We start from the raw sequence: 21,522 nt of genomic DNA on the forward strand, positions 1-21,522 counted from the left end.
CTCTTTCTTCATATCATTTCACATTTTGTGCAAAAAGCAAGACACTGTTGAGAGTTTAAGGATACCACACTATTTCGAATTTGCATTATTCCAAGTTGCATGAAATGAGTCTGAGAGCCGTCGTTCATCATGCTAGTCCCCTGGGATTCCTGGGCAGCTGTTGACCTCGTCCCCTCCTCTAGGATGGCCAGCCGGAGCAGTGACAAGGACGGTGACTCCGTCCACACGGCCAGCGAAGTCCCTCTGACCCCACGGACCAACTCCCCAGACGGGAGACGCTCGTCCTCAGACACGTCCAAGTCCACGTACAGCCTGACCCGGAGGATTTCGAGTAAGTGTTCCTGCCGTGACTGTCTGGTGGCCCTGGCTGGCTGTCCCGGACACTCAGCAACCTTCCCTAGGAGAGACATGAAAGGCAGGGTGGTCGCTGGGGTAGAGGCAGAGTGGGGTGACAGTCCAGGAGACCGGGGAGAGAGAAATAATGACAGTGTGACAGAGGAGTGCATTGCACGTGATTTCTGCTGAGTTCAGTCAGAAGCAGTCATTTTGATTGATTTTTGCTTTTATTAATTACAAGTTTGTAAGTCATGGCTGCCAGGACACTTTAAGTCACGTGTGTGGCTTGCATTTCTGGCTCACTTTATATTTCTGTGGACGGCACTGGTCTAGATGATTTCTAAGTCTCGGGCCCAACTCTAGACGCAGGTGATTTCCATCCAGCTCACACGCCTCAGAAAACCTCCCAAGCGTCAGGCAGTAGTCTCGTGATTTTAGCTGGTGAGAGTGATGTTTGGGCAATTAACAAGAGAGCTCATTGCTGGGACAGAGGGACGTGCAAAGATGAGAATGATGGACTCTGCTGGCTGACGGAGGAGGGAGAGGCAGCCCCTAAGCGATGAGGTTTGAATATGATCACTCGTTATTCTTTATTGATCTCCTACTGTGGGCAAAGTCTGTGCCAAGCCCTTCCCAGGCCTTGCCTCGGTGAATCTTTACCACAATCTTTAAGGTGGGTGCTACTATTGACTCCATTTTATAGATGGGAAAACTGAGTCCCAGAGAGTCTAAGTAATGTGCCCAGAGTTGCGTGGCTCGTTACTAGTGAGTCACACGGCTCATTTCTAGTAAGTGAGTAGTAAGAGTAGTGAGAAAGTGGCTGAGTTGGAATTTGACTCAGGCACTCTGGCCCCTGAGTCTATTCTCTTAAAAGTGGAGGCAGTGTAGGGTAATGGTTAGAGTCACACTCTGGGGCCAGATGGGCCGGGCTTGCAAGGCTCCTGCACTTACAAGTGTGTGACCCTTGGGAAGTTACTGGAAGTTTCATCTATAAAGTTGGCATGATAGTAATTCTGATAGTTCAAGGGGATGTGAAGATTATGATCATGTACGTAGATGACTGAATACACGCAGTCCACGTGGAGCAGTGCCTGGCGCTGAGCTGCTGTGATGATGGCCGTGGTGGCAGCGAACCTGTGAACAGTCGCTGATCTCAGGCGGCCCAGGGCTGCCCTGTCCGTGGCGGTCCTCATTGTTATGTCTGGTGGCTGTTTAGGTCTCGAGTCCAGACGACCCAGCTCCCCGCTCATCGATATTAAACCCATCGAGTTCGGCGTTCTCAGCGCCAAGAAGGAGCCCATCCAGCCCTCGGCGCTCCGACGGACCTATACCCCGGACGATTATTTTCGAAAGTTCGAGCCCCGGCTGTACTCCCTCGACTCCAGCAGCGATGACGTGGACTCCCTGACGGACGAGGAGATCTTGTCCAAGTACCAGCTGGGCATGCTGCACTTCAGCACCCAGTACGACCTGCTGCACAACCACCTGACCGTGCGGGTGATCGAGGCCAGGGACCTGCCCCCTCCCGTCTCCCACGACGGCTCGCGCCAGGACATGGCGCACTCCAACCCCTACGTCAAGATCTGCCTCCTGCCGGACCAGAAGAACTCCAAGCAGACCGGGGTCAAACGCAAGACCCAGAAGCCCGTGTTCGAGGAGCGCTACACCTTCGAGATCCCCTTCCTGGAAGCCCAGAGGAGGACCCTGCTCCTCACTGTGGTGGATTTTGATAAGTTCTCACGCCACTGTGTCATTGGGAAGGTTTCCGTGCCTTTGTGTGAAGTTGACCTGGTCAAGGGCGGGCACTGGTGGAAGGCGCTGATCCCCAGTTCTCAGGTAAGGCGTGGCTTTGTGGTGTCTCCTCCCGGGAGCTTAAAAAATGATTCATTTTATTTTACTGGTCAAAAAAAATTTTGGTTTTGGATTTTTAAAACTTTGTATTTTCAAATAATTTTCAACTCACAAGAAGTTATAAAAATAGGACAGAGAATACCTGTGTCCCTTTGATCCAGCATCCCCCACGATGACATCTTACACAACCAGAGCATATCAGCCACATTAGGAAATAGACGTCGGTGGCTATGCTAGACCTTACTCAGATTCCACCGGTTCTTACGTGCGCTGCCCGTGTGTGTGTGTGTGTGTGTGTGTGTGTGTGTGTAGTTCTGTGAAATCTTATCACACGTACAGATTCATACACCCACCACCACTCAGGGAGCTTTTTTGTCATCGATGCTGAGTTATTTAATAAGGAGAATGATTGTCTCGAGTATGAAGCCATCAGTCATTTTGACTTGCAGAAATTGATTTGGGAGGAAAAAAACAGTGAAGGCTGGAGAACAGGATGATGCATGGATGTTTTTCAGGCGAATTGTTGGGTTGGCTTCCTTCCCCTGGGTGGCCCAGGGGAGCCACCCACGGACCAGGCTGCGTGTCCAGTAGACCTTTGGACACTCCCGCGTGTTGGAGGACCGCTGTCCACCCATTGCAGGTGGAAGGCTGTGGGGAGCCCGAGGGAAGGAGAAGACCCAGCCAGTAGGAGGCCGATCTAGCCCATCCACGCTGGGGACAGCAGTCAGTCCTGTGTGACACAGGCCGGGTGCTTTTGCAGCAAACACGCTGAGGTGCTTCTCAAAGCTGGGCTCTGTTGGCCAGGGATTTGGTGGCCCAGCATCACATTTGGGGGTGCAGGTTTTAAACATGCGAACTAGAGGGTCTGTTCCCCTGTCAGAGCGTGTGCCTGGGTGCACGTGCATAGGCGTGTGCATCTTCAAAGATGGGAGATTCATTCTGCTCTCAGTTTGGCTTCCCAAGAAGAAGACCCTGAGGCAAGGGAGGTCATTTCTTAGACAGGTGATACCAGGAGGGAGTGGTCACAAACAGGATGCATCATCAAGCTGGCTACCGTTGGCAGGGAAGAGACCATCAACCTGCTGAGGACACCGGCAGCCTGTGTATAGGACACACCGCTGGGGGCGGGGGGCGAGGGAGCCGGCGTGTTTGTACCCCAACACCTGCCAGTCATAGAGGTTAATTCCTTGGCACCTCCGGCCTTTTGCACTGATGGGTAAAGAGACCTCTGACATCCACAAGTGCAAAATAACCCAGGAGCTGGCAGCTGCACGCCAGGCCCTTGTGCGCCAAAGTGGTGAGGGTGAGGGGACAGCGGGCAGGGTGTTGGCAGCGTTGGCTGTGATCCCAAACTAGCACCGCAGGCCTTTCCTCTGGGTGGCCTTCCTCCGGGCCACACGGCCAGGATCTGTGGGTGCTTTCTGAGTATCTTCCTTGGTGTTTGATATCCCTGGGTTTTCAAAGAGTTCCCCTGTCTCAACCCTCTAGAAACTTACAGTTGAAAGAGGGAGACCCACTAGACACGATCAATTCTGTCTTGCCAAGCCACACGCATTCTTAACCTCAGTGGAAGCCCCTGGAGATGGAGAGAATCCAGACATCCACACGCCTTCCCTCCTCAGGTCTGGGCTCACATGTCACCTTTTCAGCAAAGCCTTCCCGGCACATCGCTATAGTCTTGTTGCCTCCTTCTCTCTCTTCCTTCCTCTCTTCTCTGCTCTTCTCTCTCTCTCTCCCCCTCCCTCTCTTTTCTGTCCTGTGGGATGGCCTGGTGCAGACACAGGAATGACATAGTGAAGCACAGGAGAGGGGACTCGGCCGCCATTAGGTTCACAAGAGTCGTCTTTCCATGGGGAGCCACTGGGGGTGGCGTGTAGAGAAAATGGCCTTGGACCTGACCTCCCCAACACTTCCTAGCTGCGCGCACGGGGTCCCTCTGCTTCCTCATGGGTGAAGTGGGGGTTTGGACACCCCCTTGCAGGGGTGAGGTCAGGAGTTGATGAGCCAGCCCCGCTGGGGGCCTGGTGGGTGGGGAGCCCTCCACGAGTGGCGGCCCTGGTTGTCAGGAGAGGACGTCTTCTGTCCTGAGCCTGTTCAGAGCATGCCTGCGGAGCTTCACTGCCCCGTGTCCTACGCAGTAATCGCACCTGCTGAATGTCCAGCTGGGCAGGCCGGAGGCGGACAGCGTTTCTGATCATTTCTGGCACTGTGCCCTCTTGAAGCGGAGGAACTGGTGTTTCGTGAGCTGAGCTAATCTGGGGACTGTCGGAGAGAGACAGCCAGGCCTGTCTTCTGTCACCGGGCGCAGGTTTCTCCCAGACGGAGGGCTGGCGCCTTAGTTTCATGGGGACCTTCGGGTGCCTCTGTGAATTAAGAGTGGGTATAAAACGGAAATATTTCAGGCAGGTCAACCGCTCTGATCACTTATCTGGTCTGTCACAGTGGAGCATTGAGCCTGCGCTGGCGTCTTTATCAGGCAGAGAGTGGCTGTTAATTCCTGTCGCTATGGGTTTGACTCTAAATCATGGCTGTGAATTCCTTACGTCACTCTCTCCCAAGTAAGACGAATGTTTTCTTAGTACCACTCAAAGGAGTTTTAGGTAGAGTCATCTTGACCCTTAAGGTATTTGTTTTCTTTCTCTCCACCTCTCTTTGTTCTTTCTTCGTCTCTGGTTTGCTCATTTTTCCCTCTATTTTTCTTGTGGTCCTATTATGTGCTGGGGATCTCTAGTTGGATTAATAAAATGAATATCATGCAATTCCCCTCAGCAAGGACTCCCTGTCTAGCGGGGAAGACAGACAGGTAAACAGCAAACCATTAATACAGTGTGCTGCATGCGGCGGTAATAAAGGTACAATCGAGACTCATTAAGAGTGGTAGGAATTCACTGGGTGCAGTGGCTCACACCTGTAATCCTAGTACTCTGGGAGGCTGAGATGGGAGGATCACTTGAGGTCAGGAGTTCGAGACCAGCCTGAGCAAGAGCGAGACACTGTCTCTACTAAAAATAGAAAAAATTAGCCAGGCATGGTGGCACACCCCTATAATCCCAGCTACTCGGGAGGCTGAGGCAGGAGGATTGCTTGAGCTCAGCAGTTTGAGCTTGCTGTGAGCCAGGCTGACACCACGGCCCCCTAGCCAGGACAACAGAGTGAGACTCTGTCTCAGGAAAAAAAAAAAAAAAAGGTCAAAATTGACCAAATATTTCATAGGAAGGTGCCATCTTGGAGACTGCAGTACCATCTCTCAGTAATTCCAACATGGTATGTCCTCCACCATGGGAACGGATCAGGTGTGCTCAGTTGAGTTTAGGGAGCAAATGTATTTTAAACAGGAGTTTTAAATGTTGATGAAATCTACTTGGGGGTGGTCATGTTATATGAATATTTCTCTTTGAACACTGGCGTCATACTTAGGTGAGGAGCTCGCACAAAGAAAGGCACGTGGAAACTTTGAGGGAAGACTGCACTGCCATCACCCACGTCACGCTTCCTCTGGAACTCACGCTCTTTGAGTGGAAAGGCCAGTTGTCTTTGGTCGGGTTCCCTTGAGGCAGAGCCTGAGACAGGGATTTGCCTGTGGACAAGTTTGCTAGGGCTGCCCTAACAAGGCAGCACACACTGGATGGCTTAAAGCCACAGAAATTTGCTGTCTCACAGTCCTGGAGACTAGGGGTCCAAGGCAGGGCCACACTCCCTCTGGAACCTGTAGGGGAATCTTTCCTTGGCTCTTGCTAGATTCCGGCAGTTGCTGGCAATCCTAGGCATGCCTTGGCTTGCAGCCACCTTGCTCCAGTCCCTGCCTCTGGTGTCGCATGCCGTCTTCACCCTGTGTGTGTCTGGGTCTCTTCTCTTCTTCTAAAGATATCAGTCATATTGGATGATGACCCACCCTACTCCAGTGTGACCTCATCTTAAATAATTACACTTGCAATGACTCCATTTCCAAATAAGCTCACATTCTGAGGTCCTTAGGATTGGGACTTCAACCTGTCCTTTTTAGGAACACAGTTGAACCCATCCAGGGTGCTTAAGAAAAACCTGCAAGGGAGAGAACAAAATGGGATAGGGGATGGGTGACAGCCAAGCAAGGATGTGGTCTCAGGTCACACCTGGCTTCAGCCCGACCTGTGTGGGGAGGGGACTCTGGATCACAGGCTTGCACTGCAGAGCTGTTCCTCCTTGAGGCAGGGGAGCTGGCCTTTTGTACTCCTACATCAGCTAGTCATGGGCTGTGAACCAGCCTCGGAAATTTGATTTTCAGCTGAGTGGCCATGGGCCTACCCAGAGCTCTTATCACTCTAGAAAAGTGCTTCTGCAGCAGGAACAACTTGGAGACATTTTGGGTTTTATGGGTGGGAGAGCGCTACTGGCATCTATTGGGTGAAGACCAGAGATGCTACAGAACATCCTACAATGCACAGGATGGTCCTCCTCCCCGCTACCCCCAACAAAGTTATCCAGCCAAAAATGTCAGGTGTGCTGAGCTCCAGAAACCCTGTTCGGGAAGAAGGGGAGAATGCATGCTGAGGGGACATGACAGGCTGTACCTTAACAGGCAAGCTGAGAGCTGGGCCAGTCCCTGAAGAGGGAGAGGGGTTTCAGGCAGAGACAATTGCTGGGATGCGGGGGAGAGCAAAGGGGTGGAGGGGATGAGGACAAGCTGTCCAGAGAGCTGCTTTGCCTATCATTCCATATGTGGAAGAGGAAATTCTGGTCATGAACAAAAACCCTCATCAGACCACATAGCCTGTACTGTAGACAGAAAATAAAATTCTCACGCTGTGCACTGAAGCTGTTAGAACGAATGCAATTGTTGATTTGCTTTAGAGGCTAGCGTCTGCCCTCACCAAATCATTTGGTTGACTGGGAAGTTGACTGGTCAGTTGACTGGGAAGGGGAGGATGCAGTTGTGTGATGATGTGTAAGACAAAATGATTCCATTTCTGGTTTTCCCCCTGTCCTAGTGGTGTGCAGAGTCAGAGCAACTCTGAGGGTCTGGTTCTGTTACTGCTTCTCTGCCTTGCAGAACCCTTGCGGAGGATGAATGGGTGGCTCGTAGGGCCGGCACATAGGCTCCCTCTGACTTGTGGCAGAAATGTCCCATCTGTCTCATGCCTTTGAACATTGCGTCTGTCATCTTGGCACTCAGAGAATTGGCAGCTAATGGAGCTACCGCGTTTTGGGTCTTATTGATAAGGTTAGCCAGACTATAATGGGAATAAGAGCACAGTGGGCGGGGGGACATTGATGTAGGTGTGAGATTGTGCTGGCCGTTAACAGAAATGCTGCTCATCTGAGTGGATTGAAAGCCACTCAGAGGCGAAATCTGTGTAGGCTCAACTCTTCTTAATTATTAGTTTTAATTGTGGTAAAATACACAGAACATAAAATTCGTCATCTTAACCATTTTTAAGTGCACAGTTCAGTGGCGTTAAGTACATTCACATTGTTTTGCAACTGTCACCACTATCCATCTAGAACTCTTGCAAAACTGAAACCCTATACTCATTAAACAATAATTCCCCATTTTCTCCTTCCCCCGGCCCCTGGCAACCGCCATTCTGCTTTCTGTCTCTATGAATTTGGTGACCCTGGGGACCTCGTATAAGTGGAATGACACAGTATTTGTCCTTTCGTGTCTGGCTTATTTCACGGAGCATAATGTCTTCAAGGTTCATCCATTGTGCAATATGTGTCAGAATTTCCTTCCTTTGAAAGGCTGGATAATATTCCAGTGTGTGTGTGTCACTTAGGTTGCTCCCACCTTTTGGCTATTGTGAATTATGCTGCTACGAACATGGGTGTACAGATATCTCTTTTATCATCTTTTTTTTTTTTTTTTGAGCCAAAAAAACATCCAGGATGTAAGCAGTTCATTTTCTCTTGCAGTCATGTGGCTTTCAGAAGGAAGGGCAAGGGTGGCAGAGAGATGAGCTGTCCCGAGCTCATGTGGAACCTTACAGAGCATTAGAGAGGATACACGAGTGTATCCACTTATCAAGACTCATCAAGTTCTGTTAAGATTTGTGCATTTCACTGTATGTACATTTAATCTTAAAAAACCCTACCATAAGCAAACATTGAGCTCTGGTTAATGATATGCCTGCTGAAATGTTTAGAGGTGCTATGGTCTGAATGTTTGTGTCCTCCCAAAACTTATTTGTTGAAATCCTAACTCCCAAGGTGATGGTATTAAGAAGTGGGGTCTTTTGGGAGAGCATGAGGGCAGAACCTTCATGAATGGGATCAGTGCCCTTATAACATAGACCCCAAAGAGCTACCCTGTCCCTTCCTCTATGTGAGGATGAAACAAGAAAGTCCCATCTATGAGGAATAGGCCCTCACCGGACACAAAATCAACTGATGCCTTGATCTTGGACTTCCCAGCTTCCAGAACAGTGAGAAATTCATTTCTGCTATTTAAAAGCCACCCAGTTCAAAGTATATCTGTTATAGCAGCCCAAATAGACTAAGAGAATGTATGCTTATATTTGCAACTTATTTTGAAATGCATTCAAAAATGAGTGATGGTAGACTGATGGATATGTAATAAAGCAAATATATAATAGCATATTTTAAGTAATTGTAGAATTATTAATAACTGTTCATTGTAGAATCTAGGTGATGTATCTAATTGTGCACTCTACAATTCTTTTAGCTTCTCTGTATTTGAAAATGTTCATAAGAAAATGTTGGGGAGCAAAGGATGAGAGGAAGCCAAGGTACCAGTTAGGAATAATCGCTGTGATCTCCTAGGCGAGGGCTGGGGGCCGTCTGGACCCCACGTAGGGTAGAGGTACCAGGAGTCAGCTTGGAGGTGCAATTTGAAGGCAGAGTCTTTGATGCCCAGGACCAGCCGTGAGACATTCAACTCCAGTTTCGGGGGAGCCGTAAGCAAGAGATGTGAAACAGAGCAGGGCTCTCTCTTTGCGGGGGCTCTCTAACGAGTGTCAGTGTCACCTGTGATCTGTGACTGTGAGGTCTCCAGACCTCATCCTTCCTGACTCTGATTTCCTAAGTCTTGGGGGAGAAGCCCAAGAATCTGCATTTTAGTGAATGTGCTGGGAGATTCTAATGCAAGTGAGCTCTGGACCTCATTCGGAGAAACACGGGGTGGCTGGTGGAAGGTGGAAGGTGGAAAGGGTTTGGCTGCTCAAGCTGCAAAGAGTTGCGTCTGAAGCTTGGCTTTGCCACTTGCTGGCTGGATGTTGTGATGGCTTCATGAGCTGGCTTGGTAATACCATGCCCAGGCTGCTTTGACGAGCACTTGCTGCGCGGGGCACACCCAACATCAGCTGCCTTTATTGTGATGACTTACGGACAGGCAGACTCAAGGCGCAGTGCTCCTGGAAGTTCATGGGGGATGATAGTCCTGAGTCATGTCAGGGCTTAGTATTCATATCTCATATTACGAAGGCAGATTGCCCACTGAGAAGGAGTGTTTGATTTGGGCCCGGAAGAAGAAAATCTGTTTAGTCAAAAGTGGTATTTGCACACCGGGATGCTGGCTATTTATGTTCCTGAACACTGCTTTAACCTGAGATTTGCTCTGTCCAAAGGAAAACCTTTTAGACCTTTGCAGCCTAGAATTCGGGGCTCTGTGCCTTAGGAAGTGGAGTCTGTGCGTGTTGCCTCTGACAAAGCTGTCTTCTTTGGTGTCCAGCGACCCCGGGGAAAGTCATCTGTCATCCTGGGTTGGGCTCCCCTAGAAACAGACCTCAAGACAAAGATTTGAGTGCAAGTGTATTTTATTTGGGAGGTGACACCAAGGAAAACCAGAAGGGAAAAGGGGTAATGAGACTGATAACAAGCAAGTTACCGCTGTGGGCGACTGGAACTTAATGCTCCTGGAGAACTCAGTGCAGCCTGCGGTGGGGGGAGGGAGCTGGGGTATTTATGCACCAGTTGCCATCAGGCGAGGGTTCTGGAATGCTCCTGGGAGTTAATTATTCCCTGGGCACCTGCAGCTTGCCTTAGGGACATGAACAGGCCAGAGAGACCCTAAGTGGAGAGACGTAGGGCTGACGACAGGAAGCCCAGCAGACTCTGGCTGGGTCAGGACAAAGTGCTGCGGTGGGACCGTCAGCATCGCTACACTTACTCTCGCCACTTCCACGGCTCCGAGTGCGGGATCTGCCACGCCCCTCCTTCTCTCTGCTCATAGCACTCTTTGTTTCTCCTTTCCTCTGATCAGGAATGTGTGAAGCAGATGGACACGACCCTGGCTACACAGAAACCTGTAAAGAAAAAAATGCCAACCTCCCTTTCTTTTTTTTTTTCTGAGACAGGGTCTTGCTGTCACCCCGGCTAGAGTGCCATGGTGTCAGCCTAGCTCACAGCAACCTCAAACTCCTGGGCTCAAGCAATCCTCCTGCCTCAGCCTCCCAAGTAGCTGGGACTACAGGCGTGCGCCACCACACCTGGCTAATTTTTTCTATTTTTAGTAGAGACAGGGTCTCGCTCTTGCTCAGCTGGTTTCAAACTCCTGACCTCAAGCAATCCTCCCGCTTTGGCCTCCCAGAGTGCTAGGATTACAGGCGTGAGCCACCATGTCTGGCTGTCCCCTTCTTATAGAGGCACGTAGTCTTTGCAAGTGACTCTCTTGGCAGCCGTCTCTCTCTTGGCTTTTGGGAGGGCAGGGGACAGGGAACATAGACAGCTGTCCCCACTCAGCCAAGGCCTCCCTCTCCCCTATCCCTTATGCTTAACAGGTACTGGGAACAGGGAAGGTGTGACTACTGCAGAACCACTTCTGCCTCTTACAAATCCCAGAGGGAGGTGTTGGGCCCCAGTTGTCGCTGGCTCCTTAATACGTCTCCCAGGTCCTCAGCTCTGGGCCAGAGCAGCCAGTTCTGGGGCCAACAGGAAATGTCCCCACACAACATCCTCTCAACACACAGGGAAAGGCTTGGCCAGACCCTGGGGCAGAGTAACTACTGCATAGAAATCAGTTTTGGGGCCATGGTGTGGTGGCTCACACCTGTATTCCTGGCACTTTGGGAGACCGAGGCAAGAGGATCGCTTGAGGAGTTCAAGACCAGCCTGGGCAACATAGTGAGACCCTGTCTCTACAAAAAGTAAAAATATAAAAATAAAATGAGCTGTGCACGATGATGCACACCTGTAGCTCCCCTTGCCCAAAAAGAAAGTTTTAGTTGTTATTTAGTCTGAGTATCTTTAGTACTTAAAAGGAACTCAGCAGATGTGTTTTTAATTGAATGAATAGCCTTGTGTAAACAACGTTAGCTTGTGAGTTACACTGTCCTGGTTATAAGTCGCAGCTGCACCATTGCCCAGCTGTGTGGACTTGGGTCCAATCCCTCAGCTATAAACGAGGGATAATAATGCTTACTGCATGGGGAATCGGGGGAGTATTGTGAAGATAATGCTGACGGCAGCCCTTGCATAGCACTCACTGTGTGGCAGACACACTGCAGAGCACTTTCAGTATGTTATTAATAACTATTGCCGTCATCCCATTTTATAGACGAGAAGAGTATGGCATGCATTAAGCAACGTGCCCAAGGCCGCGGAACCGAGATTTGAACCCAGGCCACCCAGTTGCAGAGGCTCTGCTCCTAGCCACTCTACGTCACAGCGCTTCCTCTTGATAAACCAAGATCAGGCAGGCAAAGCACCTGGTGCATAATATGCACTGCATCGATGGTGATCGGGAGCCCAGGCACCAGAAGGTTGCAGGGAGGAAGGGGAGGGGACATTGGGGAGCAGCTGAGATTGGGGGCAGGAGGAATTGGCCTTAGAATCTGATTTGCATTTCAATATATGCTACTTTGGTCTCAGCCATGCCCTAAGCAGAGGGTAGATAAAGGGAATTTAGGAATTTTTTTTAGACTTTATTTTTTGGGCAGTTTAAGTTCACGGAAAAATTGAGAGGGAGGTACCGAGATTTCCCACACACTCCTGCCCCGCCACGTGCACAGCCTTCCCCATTATCAACATCCTCCGCCCGAGGGGGACGTTTGTTGCTATAGATGAACCTACGTTGATATATCGTTACTGCCCCAGACCCATAGTTTACATTAGGATGCAGTTGGCATTGTACATTCTGTGGGTTTGGACAAGCGTATAATGACATATATCCACCATTATGGTGTCATACAGAGTAGTTTCACTGGGACATTTTTTTTTTTTTAAGAGACCGGGTCTCGCTCTATTGCCTGGGCTAGAGCGCAGTGGCACGATCATAGCTCATTGTAACTTCCAACCCCTGGCCTCAAACGATCCTCCTTGCCTCGGGCTCCCAAAGCGCTGAGATTACAGACATGAGCCCCTGTATCTGGGTAGACATTTTTTAGAAGCACAAATAATAAATCGAGGTACATGGAGTTATATGCTCATTGGACCTGGTACCTGGAAACCGCCTGGAGTTATGAACGCCCCCAGCCTGCCTTGTCAGCTGCCAAAAACAGCCCGGTAACTCCTAACTGCATCTTGTATTTCAAGATCACTCACCCCCTGACACCTTAAGAGCCATGGCTCTTGTCAAGGCAAATGCCAGGTTTTTAATGAGAATCCGTCTTTAACTCGCCCCAAGCGGCTATCAGCCTTGACCCTCTCAGTCGGATCCTGGCCTTTGTGTGTACGTTCAAATTGTTTTCTGCTCAGGTTTTGATGACCAGCAATGTTTTGGCAACACTGTACAGCCAGAGCTGGACCCAGGCCAGCACCTTACAAAGCCGCCATTAACTAGAAGTTTCTTTTCACATGGTCCTTCTAACTGTCTTCCTCCTTAAATAGAAATTGATTTTACATTTCAAACATCCACATGTACTTTTGATTCCTACTTAGTATTTGAACTAGAAGAGGAATCAGAGATGATTTGGAACAACTTCCCTATTATAATATATAGATGAGAAAAGTACAGCACAGAGAGGTTGAGTGACTTGTCCAAAGTCACACAGCTTTCAGGCAGGAGGTCTTGCCACTGTGCCAACTGCTTTACCCCATAAAGATCTAGTGCTGGTTAAGCGCATAGGCCCTGGGGTCCTACAGACTTGAGTTCAAGTCTTAGCTTTGCCACCCGCTGGAGCTGTGGACTCGGGTGAGTTACTTATCATCTCTAAGCCTCAGTTTTCTTGTCTGCAAATGGGGATCATGTGGTGGTGCTGGCGCCAGCTTGCACTGGCTCACAGAGGCAAATGTTAAATATTCAGGAATTTTGCAAGCTGGTTGACATCACATTGGTAGCTTGAAATCAGCCACTGTGTATGAGCTTGACTAATGCCACACATCAGAGCCTTTTTCCCTCCCTGAAGAGTTACTTATTTCAGGGGTTGTTGCAGGCAGTCCAGCTCAGCACTGTGAGGAGCTAAGAACAGAGAGCCAGGCACATGTATACAGTGGCGCCATATCGTGGTCAAGAGCACAGACCTATAGTTCCATTATCTTCAGGCTAGAACCAGGCCAACCACTTCCAGCAGTGTCATCAATAATAATAAATGCTGGCTCTCCCTTGGTACTTACCATGGGTCAGGAACTGTTCTAGGGGTTTTCTATTTGTGTTTGAAAACCATCCAAAGACTGTCATTGTCCCCATTTTACAGTAAAGAAACTGAGGCACAGAAAGTTTGAGTAAGGCCGGGCGCAGTGGCTCATGCCTGTAATCCCAGCACTCCAGGAGGCCAAGGCAGGAGGATTGCTTGAGGCCAGGAGTTCAAGACCAGCCTGAGCAAGAGTGAGACCCCGTCTCTACTAAAAATAGAAAAAATTAGCCATGCAACTAAAAATAGAAACAAAAAAGTTAGCCAGGTGTGGTGGTGAGCGCCTGTAATCCCAGCTACTCGGGAGGCTGAGGCAGGAGGATCGTTTGAGCCCAGGAGTTTGAGCTTGTTGTGAGCTAGGCTGACACCACAGCACTCTAGCCCGGGCAACAGAGTGAGATTCTGTCTCAAAAAAAGAAAGAAAGTTTGAGTAACTTGCCAAGGGGGAGTTTCTGTGTTGTCCCCGTCCAAGTAACCCTCCTCCAGCACCGTGATGTAGTCACGCATCTGGAAGCTTTCCAAACCGTCCTTTAGGGTTTTTATGGCGGCACCATGATGTAGGAGTGGTTGATTAAATCACTGGCCACTGGTGATGGAGCTCAGCCTCCACCCCTGTCCCCTCGCTGGGGGTCTGGGAGAGGAGTTGGAAGTTCCCACCCTTCAATCCCGCCTTGGTCTTTCTGGTGACCAGCCCCACCCTGAAGCTACCCAGGGCCCCTGGCCACCTGTCAGTCATCTCAGTAACATACAAAAAGACACCTGATCACTCTGGAGATGCCAGCGACTTTAGAAGCTGTGTGCCAGGAGCCAGGGACAAAGATCAAATGTGTCCTCCTTATTCACACCCTGGCTCTGCCACCAGCTCACTGCGTGATATCGGACACATGCCTGAACCTTCTGGTGCCTCCGTTCACTCATGTGCACAGTGAGGGCAGTAATAGTACCTCTCCCGTGAGGTCTCTGTGAAGATTAAATGGGAAAGTAAGGAACACGCTCGAAACTCTGCCTGGCGCGTGGTTGTGCCCTCACGTAATGTTGGTTGTCATCAGTATATCATCCTCATCCTCATCCTCACTGAAGGGCTCTTTTGGGAACCGAGTGAGAGAATGTGACGAGATGGCACGTGCTCAGCCCCCTGTGTGTGCAGAAGTGCTCGTCCACGTTTCCAGCTGTGGTTACTGTTGGTTTATTTAGTGGACACGTTAGGAGGGTTTGCCACGAGTCGCCTCCCGCGTGGGTCTCGGGGGTAGAGCAGTAAGTGAAGGGCTTGCCGTCTAGGCTGAGGGTGACAGTTAGAATCCAGAGTCCAGAGTTGCGTTGTCCGCCAACACCTCCCTGGGATGGGGCTCCTGGGGGACTTATTCGCCCCTCCGTGCCCAGTTCTGTGCCCGGTTCCGGCTCAAGGTGGAGCTTCTATTCGTGGCATGAGTAGTGGCCACCAACTCCAAGAGGTAAGTCCGAGGCCTGTGGGAGCAGCCGGCAGGGATCCTGCCCTACTGGGGGTGGGCTGGAGTCTGGGGGAGGTTGGGTGGCCCGGAATGTTCCACGTGCCTGGCGTGTAATTTGGCCCTACGGGGAACGGCACCACACTGGAAGCAGAAGCCGGGGAATGAAGATCCTTACAGACCAGCCGTGGATCTTGGCGTTTATCCCAAGGGGGATGGGAGCCATTAAAAGATAAAAAATAGGGGAGACCCCCGATAGGTGTGAGTTTTGGTTTGCTCCCCCTGGAGTAGTGTCTGAGATGGATTTAGAGCAGGGTCTCTCGACCTTGGCACCTTGGGCCGATCGTTCTGTCTTGTGGGGTGCCGTCCTGTGTGCTGTGGCATGTTTAGCAGCATCCCCGGCCCCCACTCACTAGGTGCCAGCAGCTCCCTCTCCCTGACTTGTCACAACTCAAACCATCTCCAGACATTGCCGCATGTCCCCTGGAGGGTGCGACCACCCAGTGGAGAACCACTGCTCCAGGGATGTGTGAGAGCAGAGCAAGGTGGCCTGAGAAGGGTGGGGGAGACGTCCAGCTGTGACTTAGGGCAGGCACGGCGGGCTCGGAGGATTTTTGGGAGCTGGAAATGACGTGCGGGCAGAGGGTGGGGGCGATCGGTCTCTAGGACCTCGCTGGGTTTGCAAGTGGAGGGGCTCGCTGGTTGGGGGTGCCGGACAGTGAGGTGGGGACAGGGTAGGTGGCACTGATTAGTTCAGTTTGGGGTGCGGGGTGTTGGCGATGACTGCAGAGCACCCCCGTGGAGGTTTCCAGTGGACTGAACTCAAGTTAAGGTCCCTGAGTCATCTCATTTGGTCCCATCGCTTGAAACACCTGTGTTAATCAGGATTTCCGAGGCACTTGTTAAAAATACTAACTCCCGGGCCCCTGCCCTGAAGAATCTGATTGAGTAGGTTTGGGGAGGTCCCAGGAATCTGTGTTTTACAAGCACCCCCAGGTGACTCTTAGGTCAAGGACAGCTTGGGAAACACTGACCTTGCCAAGCGTAGGTTTGTCCCCTGTGGGAATGGCTGGCTGACGACGTCTCCTGAGGTTGTACCGTTGTCACCTGGAGGTCTAGGATTGCAACAGTCTGTGACTCAGTCCTGTGTCTTAATCCACCACTGTATTCCTAACAGATTACCACCAGCCGGGAGCTGAAAACAATGGAAATTTATTCTCTCTCAGTTCTGGAGCCTGGAAGGCCAAGATCAAGGTGCCGGCAGGGTTGGTTCCTTGTGAAGGGTCTGAGAGAGATGCCACCCAGGCCTCTCTAGTGGCGGCTGAGGGTGGCTGGCAGTGCTGGCCCGTCCTTGGCAGGTGGCTCCAGCTCTCCGATCCCTGCCTCCGTCTTCATGTGGTTCCCCCGTACGTCTGGGTTTAGGGCTCTTCTCTCCTCATAAACCCATCGTGTTGGATTTAGGGCCCACCCGACTCCGATGTGACCTCTTCTTGACCCAATTACGTCTGCAAACTCCCTATTTTCAAATAAGGTCACGTTCACAGGTATGAGAAGGTTAGGGCTTCCATGTATCTTTTCTTGGCCACAAATTCAACCCATACCAACCACGGGCTTCCTCCAGATACTAGGGCAGGAAAGAGAGGTGGGCAAGACGCAGTCCCTCCCCACGGAGGAATAAAAAGTACATAAAAGGTTAAAATAGCCACATAAGAAAAGTTTGTTACCTGAGTGCAGAAAAGTGAATAATTACAACGTAAGTGGAAGAGGGAGTCAGTAGGAAAGGCAGCTAGAACCATTATAAGAGGAAGGAGGTTTTTAAAAACACAGATCTAATTAGGTGACTCTCTGCCTAGAGCCATCTGTGGCTCCCTATTCCTCAAGGAGAAGTGCAGACTCCTTACCTGGCAGCAAGGTGTGATTGGACTTGCCTTTCCTCTCAGCTCTGGCCTTCCCTAGCCTGCCGACCTCCCCACCTTCCCTGGCCCTCATGGGACTTTTTGGTTATACCTGGGCCTGCTCCTTGGCCCTCAAACCCTGCTCTCCAGGTCTCCTTCACCTCTGGGCTCAGCACCACTTCTGTGGCGGAGTCCTAGGAAGGCCAGTCCCCAAAACACCACTTTATTCTTCATAGCACACACCATGGTGCTAATTAAGTCATTGCATAATTAATCATGTGTGATAATTAATAACTAAAGAATTGTTTACTATCGGGAACTCCATTACAGGGACCTTCCCTGTCTTGGTCATTTTTGTGTCCTATGTACTGGACCAATTGCCCAGGCAGTGGATGATTATTGAGCGCCTGCTGGATGCTAACCGTGTGCCCGACATGTGGCTGATTCTCTGTAAATATCCGTTGCTGGGTGGTTGGGCTGGGTCTGAGGCCGGGGAGGAGTTCGTGAGAGCAGGGGGAGGCTGTCTCCGCAGAAGTCGGGTAAGCAGAAGGCAGAGAGGCTGGGGCTGGGCTCTGCCGGCTCCAAGGTGCCCTGGTTCTTCCTGGCTGTTGCTGCTCCTCCTTGGGAGGGGGGAACCGTGATTCTGTCCACGGCACGGTCTTCATTCAGGGTCCTGGGTACCTGGAGGCAAGGCATCATGCCCATGGGTTCAGGTTTGGACCGACAGTCTCCGCTAAACAGACATCTCTGCAACAAGACGCTCACTGGAAGCCTGAGTTAGAATGAAAATCAACATCTGGCTCTTTCGAGATGCTTGAAGGCATCTGAAGTCAGTTGATCTAATCTGGGTGGCCGTGGAGTCCTAGAGGTAAACGCTCGCACCTTCCCTGGAAGGTTTAGCTTCACACACAGGGTAGAAGCAAACATTTCACGTGGTCAGCATGCACTGGGTCTTTTATGCCCAGAGGCACTGGGGACGCCACTGCCCTCAACGAGCTCACAGCCTCGAGGGGCGGAAAGATGGGGAAAAGGCAGTCACTCCCTCGAAAATGACAAATGAGCCTTACCTCACACCACACAGCAAAATCAAGTCCAGACGGCTAAGAACTCATGTTAGAGAGGCCCGACTTTAAGTTTTAGAAGGAAATAAAGATCTTTATGACCTCAGCGTAGCAAAGCATCTCTTTAAGAGGCCATGAAGTGTGAACGGTTGAGGGGAAAGATGGCTGCACCATCACATTGCAATGATGGCTTCTGCCTGTCGGTCAACATGGTGAAAAGAATTAAGAGGCAGGCCACAGACTGGGAGGACACGTTTGCTGTACACACGTATTATTTAATAGTTTGCCAGGGCTGTTGTAACCAAGTGCCACAAACTGGTGGCTTAAACAATAGCAATTCCCTCAAAGGAAAGAATCAGGCCTTTCTCGTAGCTTCTGGTGGTTTGCTGGCAATCTTTGCATTCCCTGTCTCCTAGACCTCTGCCTTTATTTTGGAGGGACGTAGTAATACTTCAACCCGTAACAACGCACGACTGGTGAATAATTAGTATCCATAATATTCAGAGGCCATTTTATAAATTAACAAGAGAAAGAAAGACAAACATCCAATAGAAAAATGAGCAAAGAGAAAGGAACAGGGATTTCCCAGAAGGGAAATAGCTGATAAACAATGAAAAGGTGCTCACCCTCTTCAGCAGGCAGGAAAATACAGACTAAACCCCCAGGATAGCTCTCAGATGGGAGTCATTAAAAAGCCAAATATAATTCAGTGTGAAATGTACATTGTCAGCCACACTGTGGGCTTAGAGAGGAAGGGCATTGAATTCACACAGAGCATCAGAAAGTCAATGTTTCTGCACAAAAAGGGAAATGCAGTCACATGGATAGATGACTAGATATTCAATCAAAGAAATGCAAACAAAAAATATGGCGCCATCTTATGCATACGTATTTTTGCAATCATACTGCTCCCACGCCCATTTGATAAAAGGTTCATACCCAGTCCTGGTAACATCATAGGGGGACTTCTGTGTTCCCCTCTGCTGGTGGCGGTGAACTTAGTTCAGCCCTTTTAGCAAACAGTCCAGTAGTTCATATCAAGTGGCAGAAAAATATCTTGATATTCCATGAGCCAGTGATCCCGCCCCTGGGTTTTATTAGAAGGATATGACATAAAAGAAGAAAAATACTTAAGTGCCCAAATTAGATCATTAAAAATAACGTAAGTATCTAGCAATAGGAAAATGGTCAATGTAAGTTAATAGCATCTCAGCCTAATGGAATATTATATGTGGACATTAAAAATGATACTTATGATGTCTGGGTAGTCGCATGGAAAATGTGTGTGTGTGTGTGTGTGTGTGTGTGTGTGTTGAAGTTTTTGAAAGAAAGTAATTTCAGAATTTGCCAGTGTTGTCAGTGCGGCTCTGCAAATGCTGTGTTGGTGTATTGACAAGGACTGGGGGGGAAAATACTGAAAAGGAAGAAAAGAAAGCAAAGAAAGCATTTGATGAACTGTGTAAAGTGCCGGCATTGTGGTTGGATTTTGCTTTTTAAAAACATTCATTCCTATCTTAATGTTTGTGCAGTAGATTAAGAGACAAAAGGCGTCTTCCCCCGTGTGAGAACAAAGGCAGAGGAGAAACAGAGCAGCTGTGTTTGGGCTTCATTAAAAGTTGTGTGGACGGGTGTGAAACCCTCTTGTAGGTGACGAGAAGCACTTCAAAGGACGCTGGTCAGGAGCAGAGCGCGGCTCTTGTTTTCCCCAGAAAATGTCTTTTGTCCCAAATGGTTTTCTTTGATTTCCTTTTTATTGATTGGAAATTAACCGTGTTCAAAGGCTGCAGGGAGAGAGAAATTCTGTCTGAGTAGAGATGAGCGAGCTGAGCCGGCTGCCAGGGAGCTTGCAGGGCGGCTTCTGGAATCATTTGAGTAATTTGCAGATGGTCTATTTTGGTTCTCCCCAGCCCACCCCACGTGGTTCGACCAAATTAAACTCTTTAGGCTCTTATGAAAAAGGAAATGAGGGCTGCGTACTTGTGAGATCCCCTCGACAAGGGACGAAGTGGATGTGGTCCTGGTCACCCCGTTGCTTCTCCCATCTCAGCTTCGATTGTTTTGAGGTTGGATAGGGCAGGGGACAGAGCGTCTTATGGTGACTCCTCTCGGACCCCGTTGTGGCAGCAGCTCGGCCTCCATGTTGAGGGCTGTGCTGCTTGTTCCCGGGGTCATCTGTGTTGACATTGTTCCAGAAGCTGTGCATATAGTGCTGGACACGTGGGCACTGCCCTTGCCTTTATGGAGAACAAGAAAATAGCAGGTAAGGACCAAATGCTGTGCAGGAAATAAAACAAAGTGTTGCGATCGAAATTGATGGGGCAGAGAGCTGTTTTCAACTGGGTGGTCATGGAGAGCTTAGATGAGGAGGTGACAGCTGAGTGGAGATTTCCAGGGAATAGCAGGGTCCAGCCCTGGGGGCAGCAATGACCTTGTGTTTTCAAGGAATGGAAAGAAAACAGGTGGTTGGTAGATGAGGTCTCAGAGGTAGGCAGGGGGCAGGTCCTTTGATCCTTGTAGAGCGGTACTTCTCAGCTGGGTGAGTTTGCCCTAGGGGACATTTGGCCCTATCTGGAGACCTTTTGGGTTGTCACAATTGCGGGGAGGTGTAATGCTACCTGCACCGAGTGGGTAGAGGCCAGGGTTGCTGCTGAACACCCTGCAATGCACGGGACGGGCCCCGCAGCAAAGAATGATCCAGCCCAAAGTGGCGATAGTGCTGAGGCAGAGATTTCTGTCGCAGACCAGGCTAAGGACTTTGGATTTTATTCTAACAGTGATGGAGGGTTTTAAACAGGGAAGCGAGAGAATGGCATGGTTCTGTTTTCTTTTATAATGTAAACCTAGAGTACCGACCTAAAGTATTTCAGCTCTGACACTCCAAGCTTATCTCACTAAATTTGGAGACTTCATAGAGTTTGGAGATCTTCCCAGAACGAGCAATCCATTTGTCTTGGGAAGGCTGAGCCCACTTCCTGGGAGGATTTTTGTATTTGGTGCCTGGGTTTCTGTGTTGCAGCTAAGAAGAAAGGCCTAAGGAGGAAGCGGAAGGAAGGAAATCTTAGCTTGACCCTTCCCGGCTCTGCCTTGGAGCTAGTGGTTTGGCCCCTTTCTGTGCGGAAGAGACTCAAGATAAGCTCAGCTGAGGCAGCAAAGGGACTTTTCTTACATCTCTTGGAGAAAAGTTCAAAGTCTTTGATTCCCATGAACCATTTGTTCAGGCTAGAATCATGTATAAGAAAAAAATCTGAATCAGCCCAAGGTTCATTGGTTTAGTTCAAGGTTTCTTTTTTTTTTTGAGACAGAGTCTCACTCTGTTGCCAGGGCTAGAGTGAGTGCCGTGGCATCAGCCTGGCTCACAGCAACCTCAAACTCCTGGGCTCAAGCAATCCTCCTGCCTCAGCCTCCCAAGTAGCTGGGACTACAGGCATGC

At 49.9% G+C, this 21,522-nt stretch overlaps 1 protein-coding gene across 3 annotated transcripts in view; it reads left to right on the forward strand.

The window, feature by feature from the left end:
• The window catches only part of SYT17 (synaptotagmin 17), a 67,328-nt gene that overhangs the window by 11,558 nt on the left and 34,248 nt on the right, over positions 1 to 21,522 (forward strand). For all 3 annotated transcript variants that reach the window (XM_069486023.1, XM_069486021.1, XM_069486022.1), the window contains exons 4-5: positions 183 to 331; positions 1,553 to 2,172. In XM_069486023.1, the coding sequence (XP_069342124.1) occupies positions 184 to 331; positions 1,553 to 2,172 (768 nt within the window). In that variant the 5' untranslated portion in view covers position 183. The remainder of the gene's footprint in view (positions 1 to 182; positions 332 to 1,552; positions 2,173 to 21,522) is intronic.

This window comes from Eulemur rufifrons, chromosome 14, assembly GCF_041146395.1.
Source record: "Eulemur rufifrons isolate Redbay chromosome 14, OSU_ERuf_1, whole genome shotgun sequence".
NCBI classification, from domain to species: domain Eukaryota; kingdom Metazoa; phylum Chordata; class Mammalia; order Primates; family Lemuridae; genus Eulemur; species Eulemur rufifrons.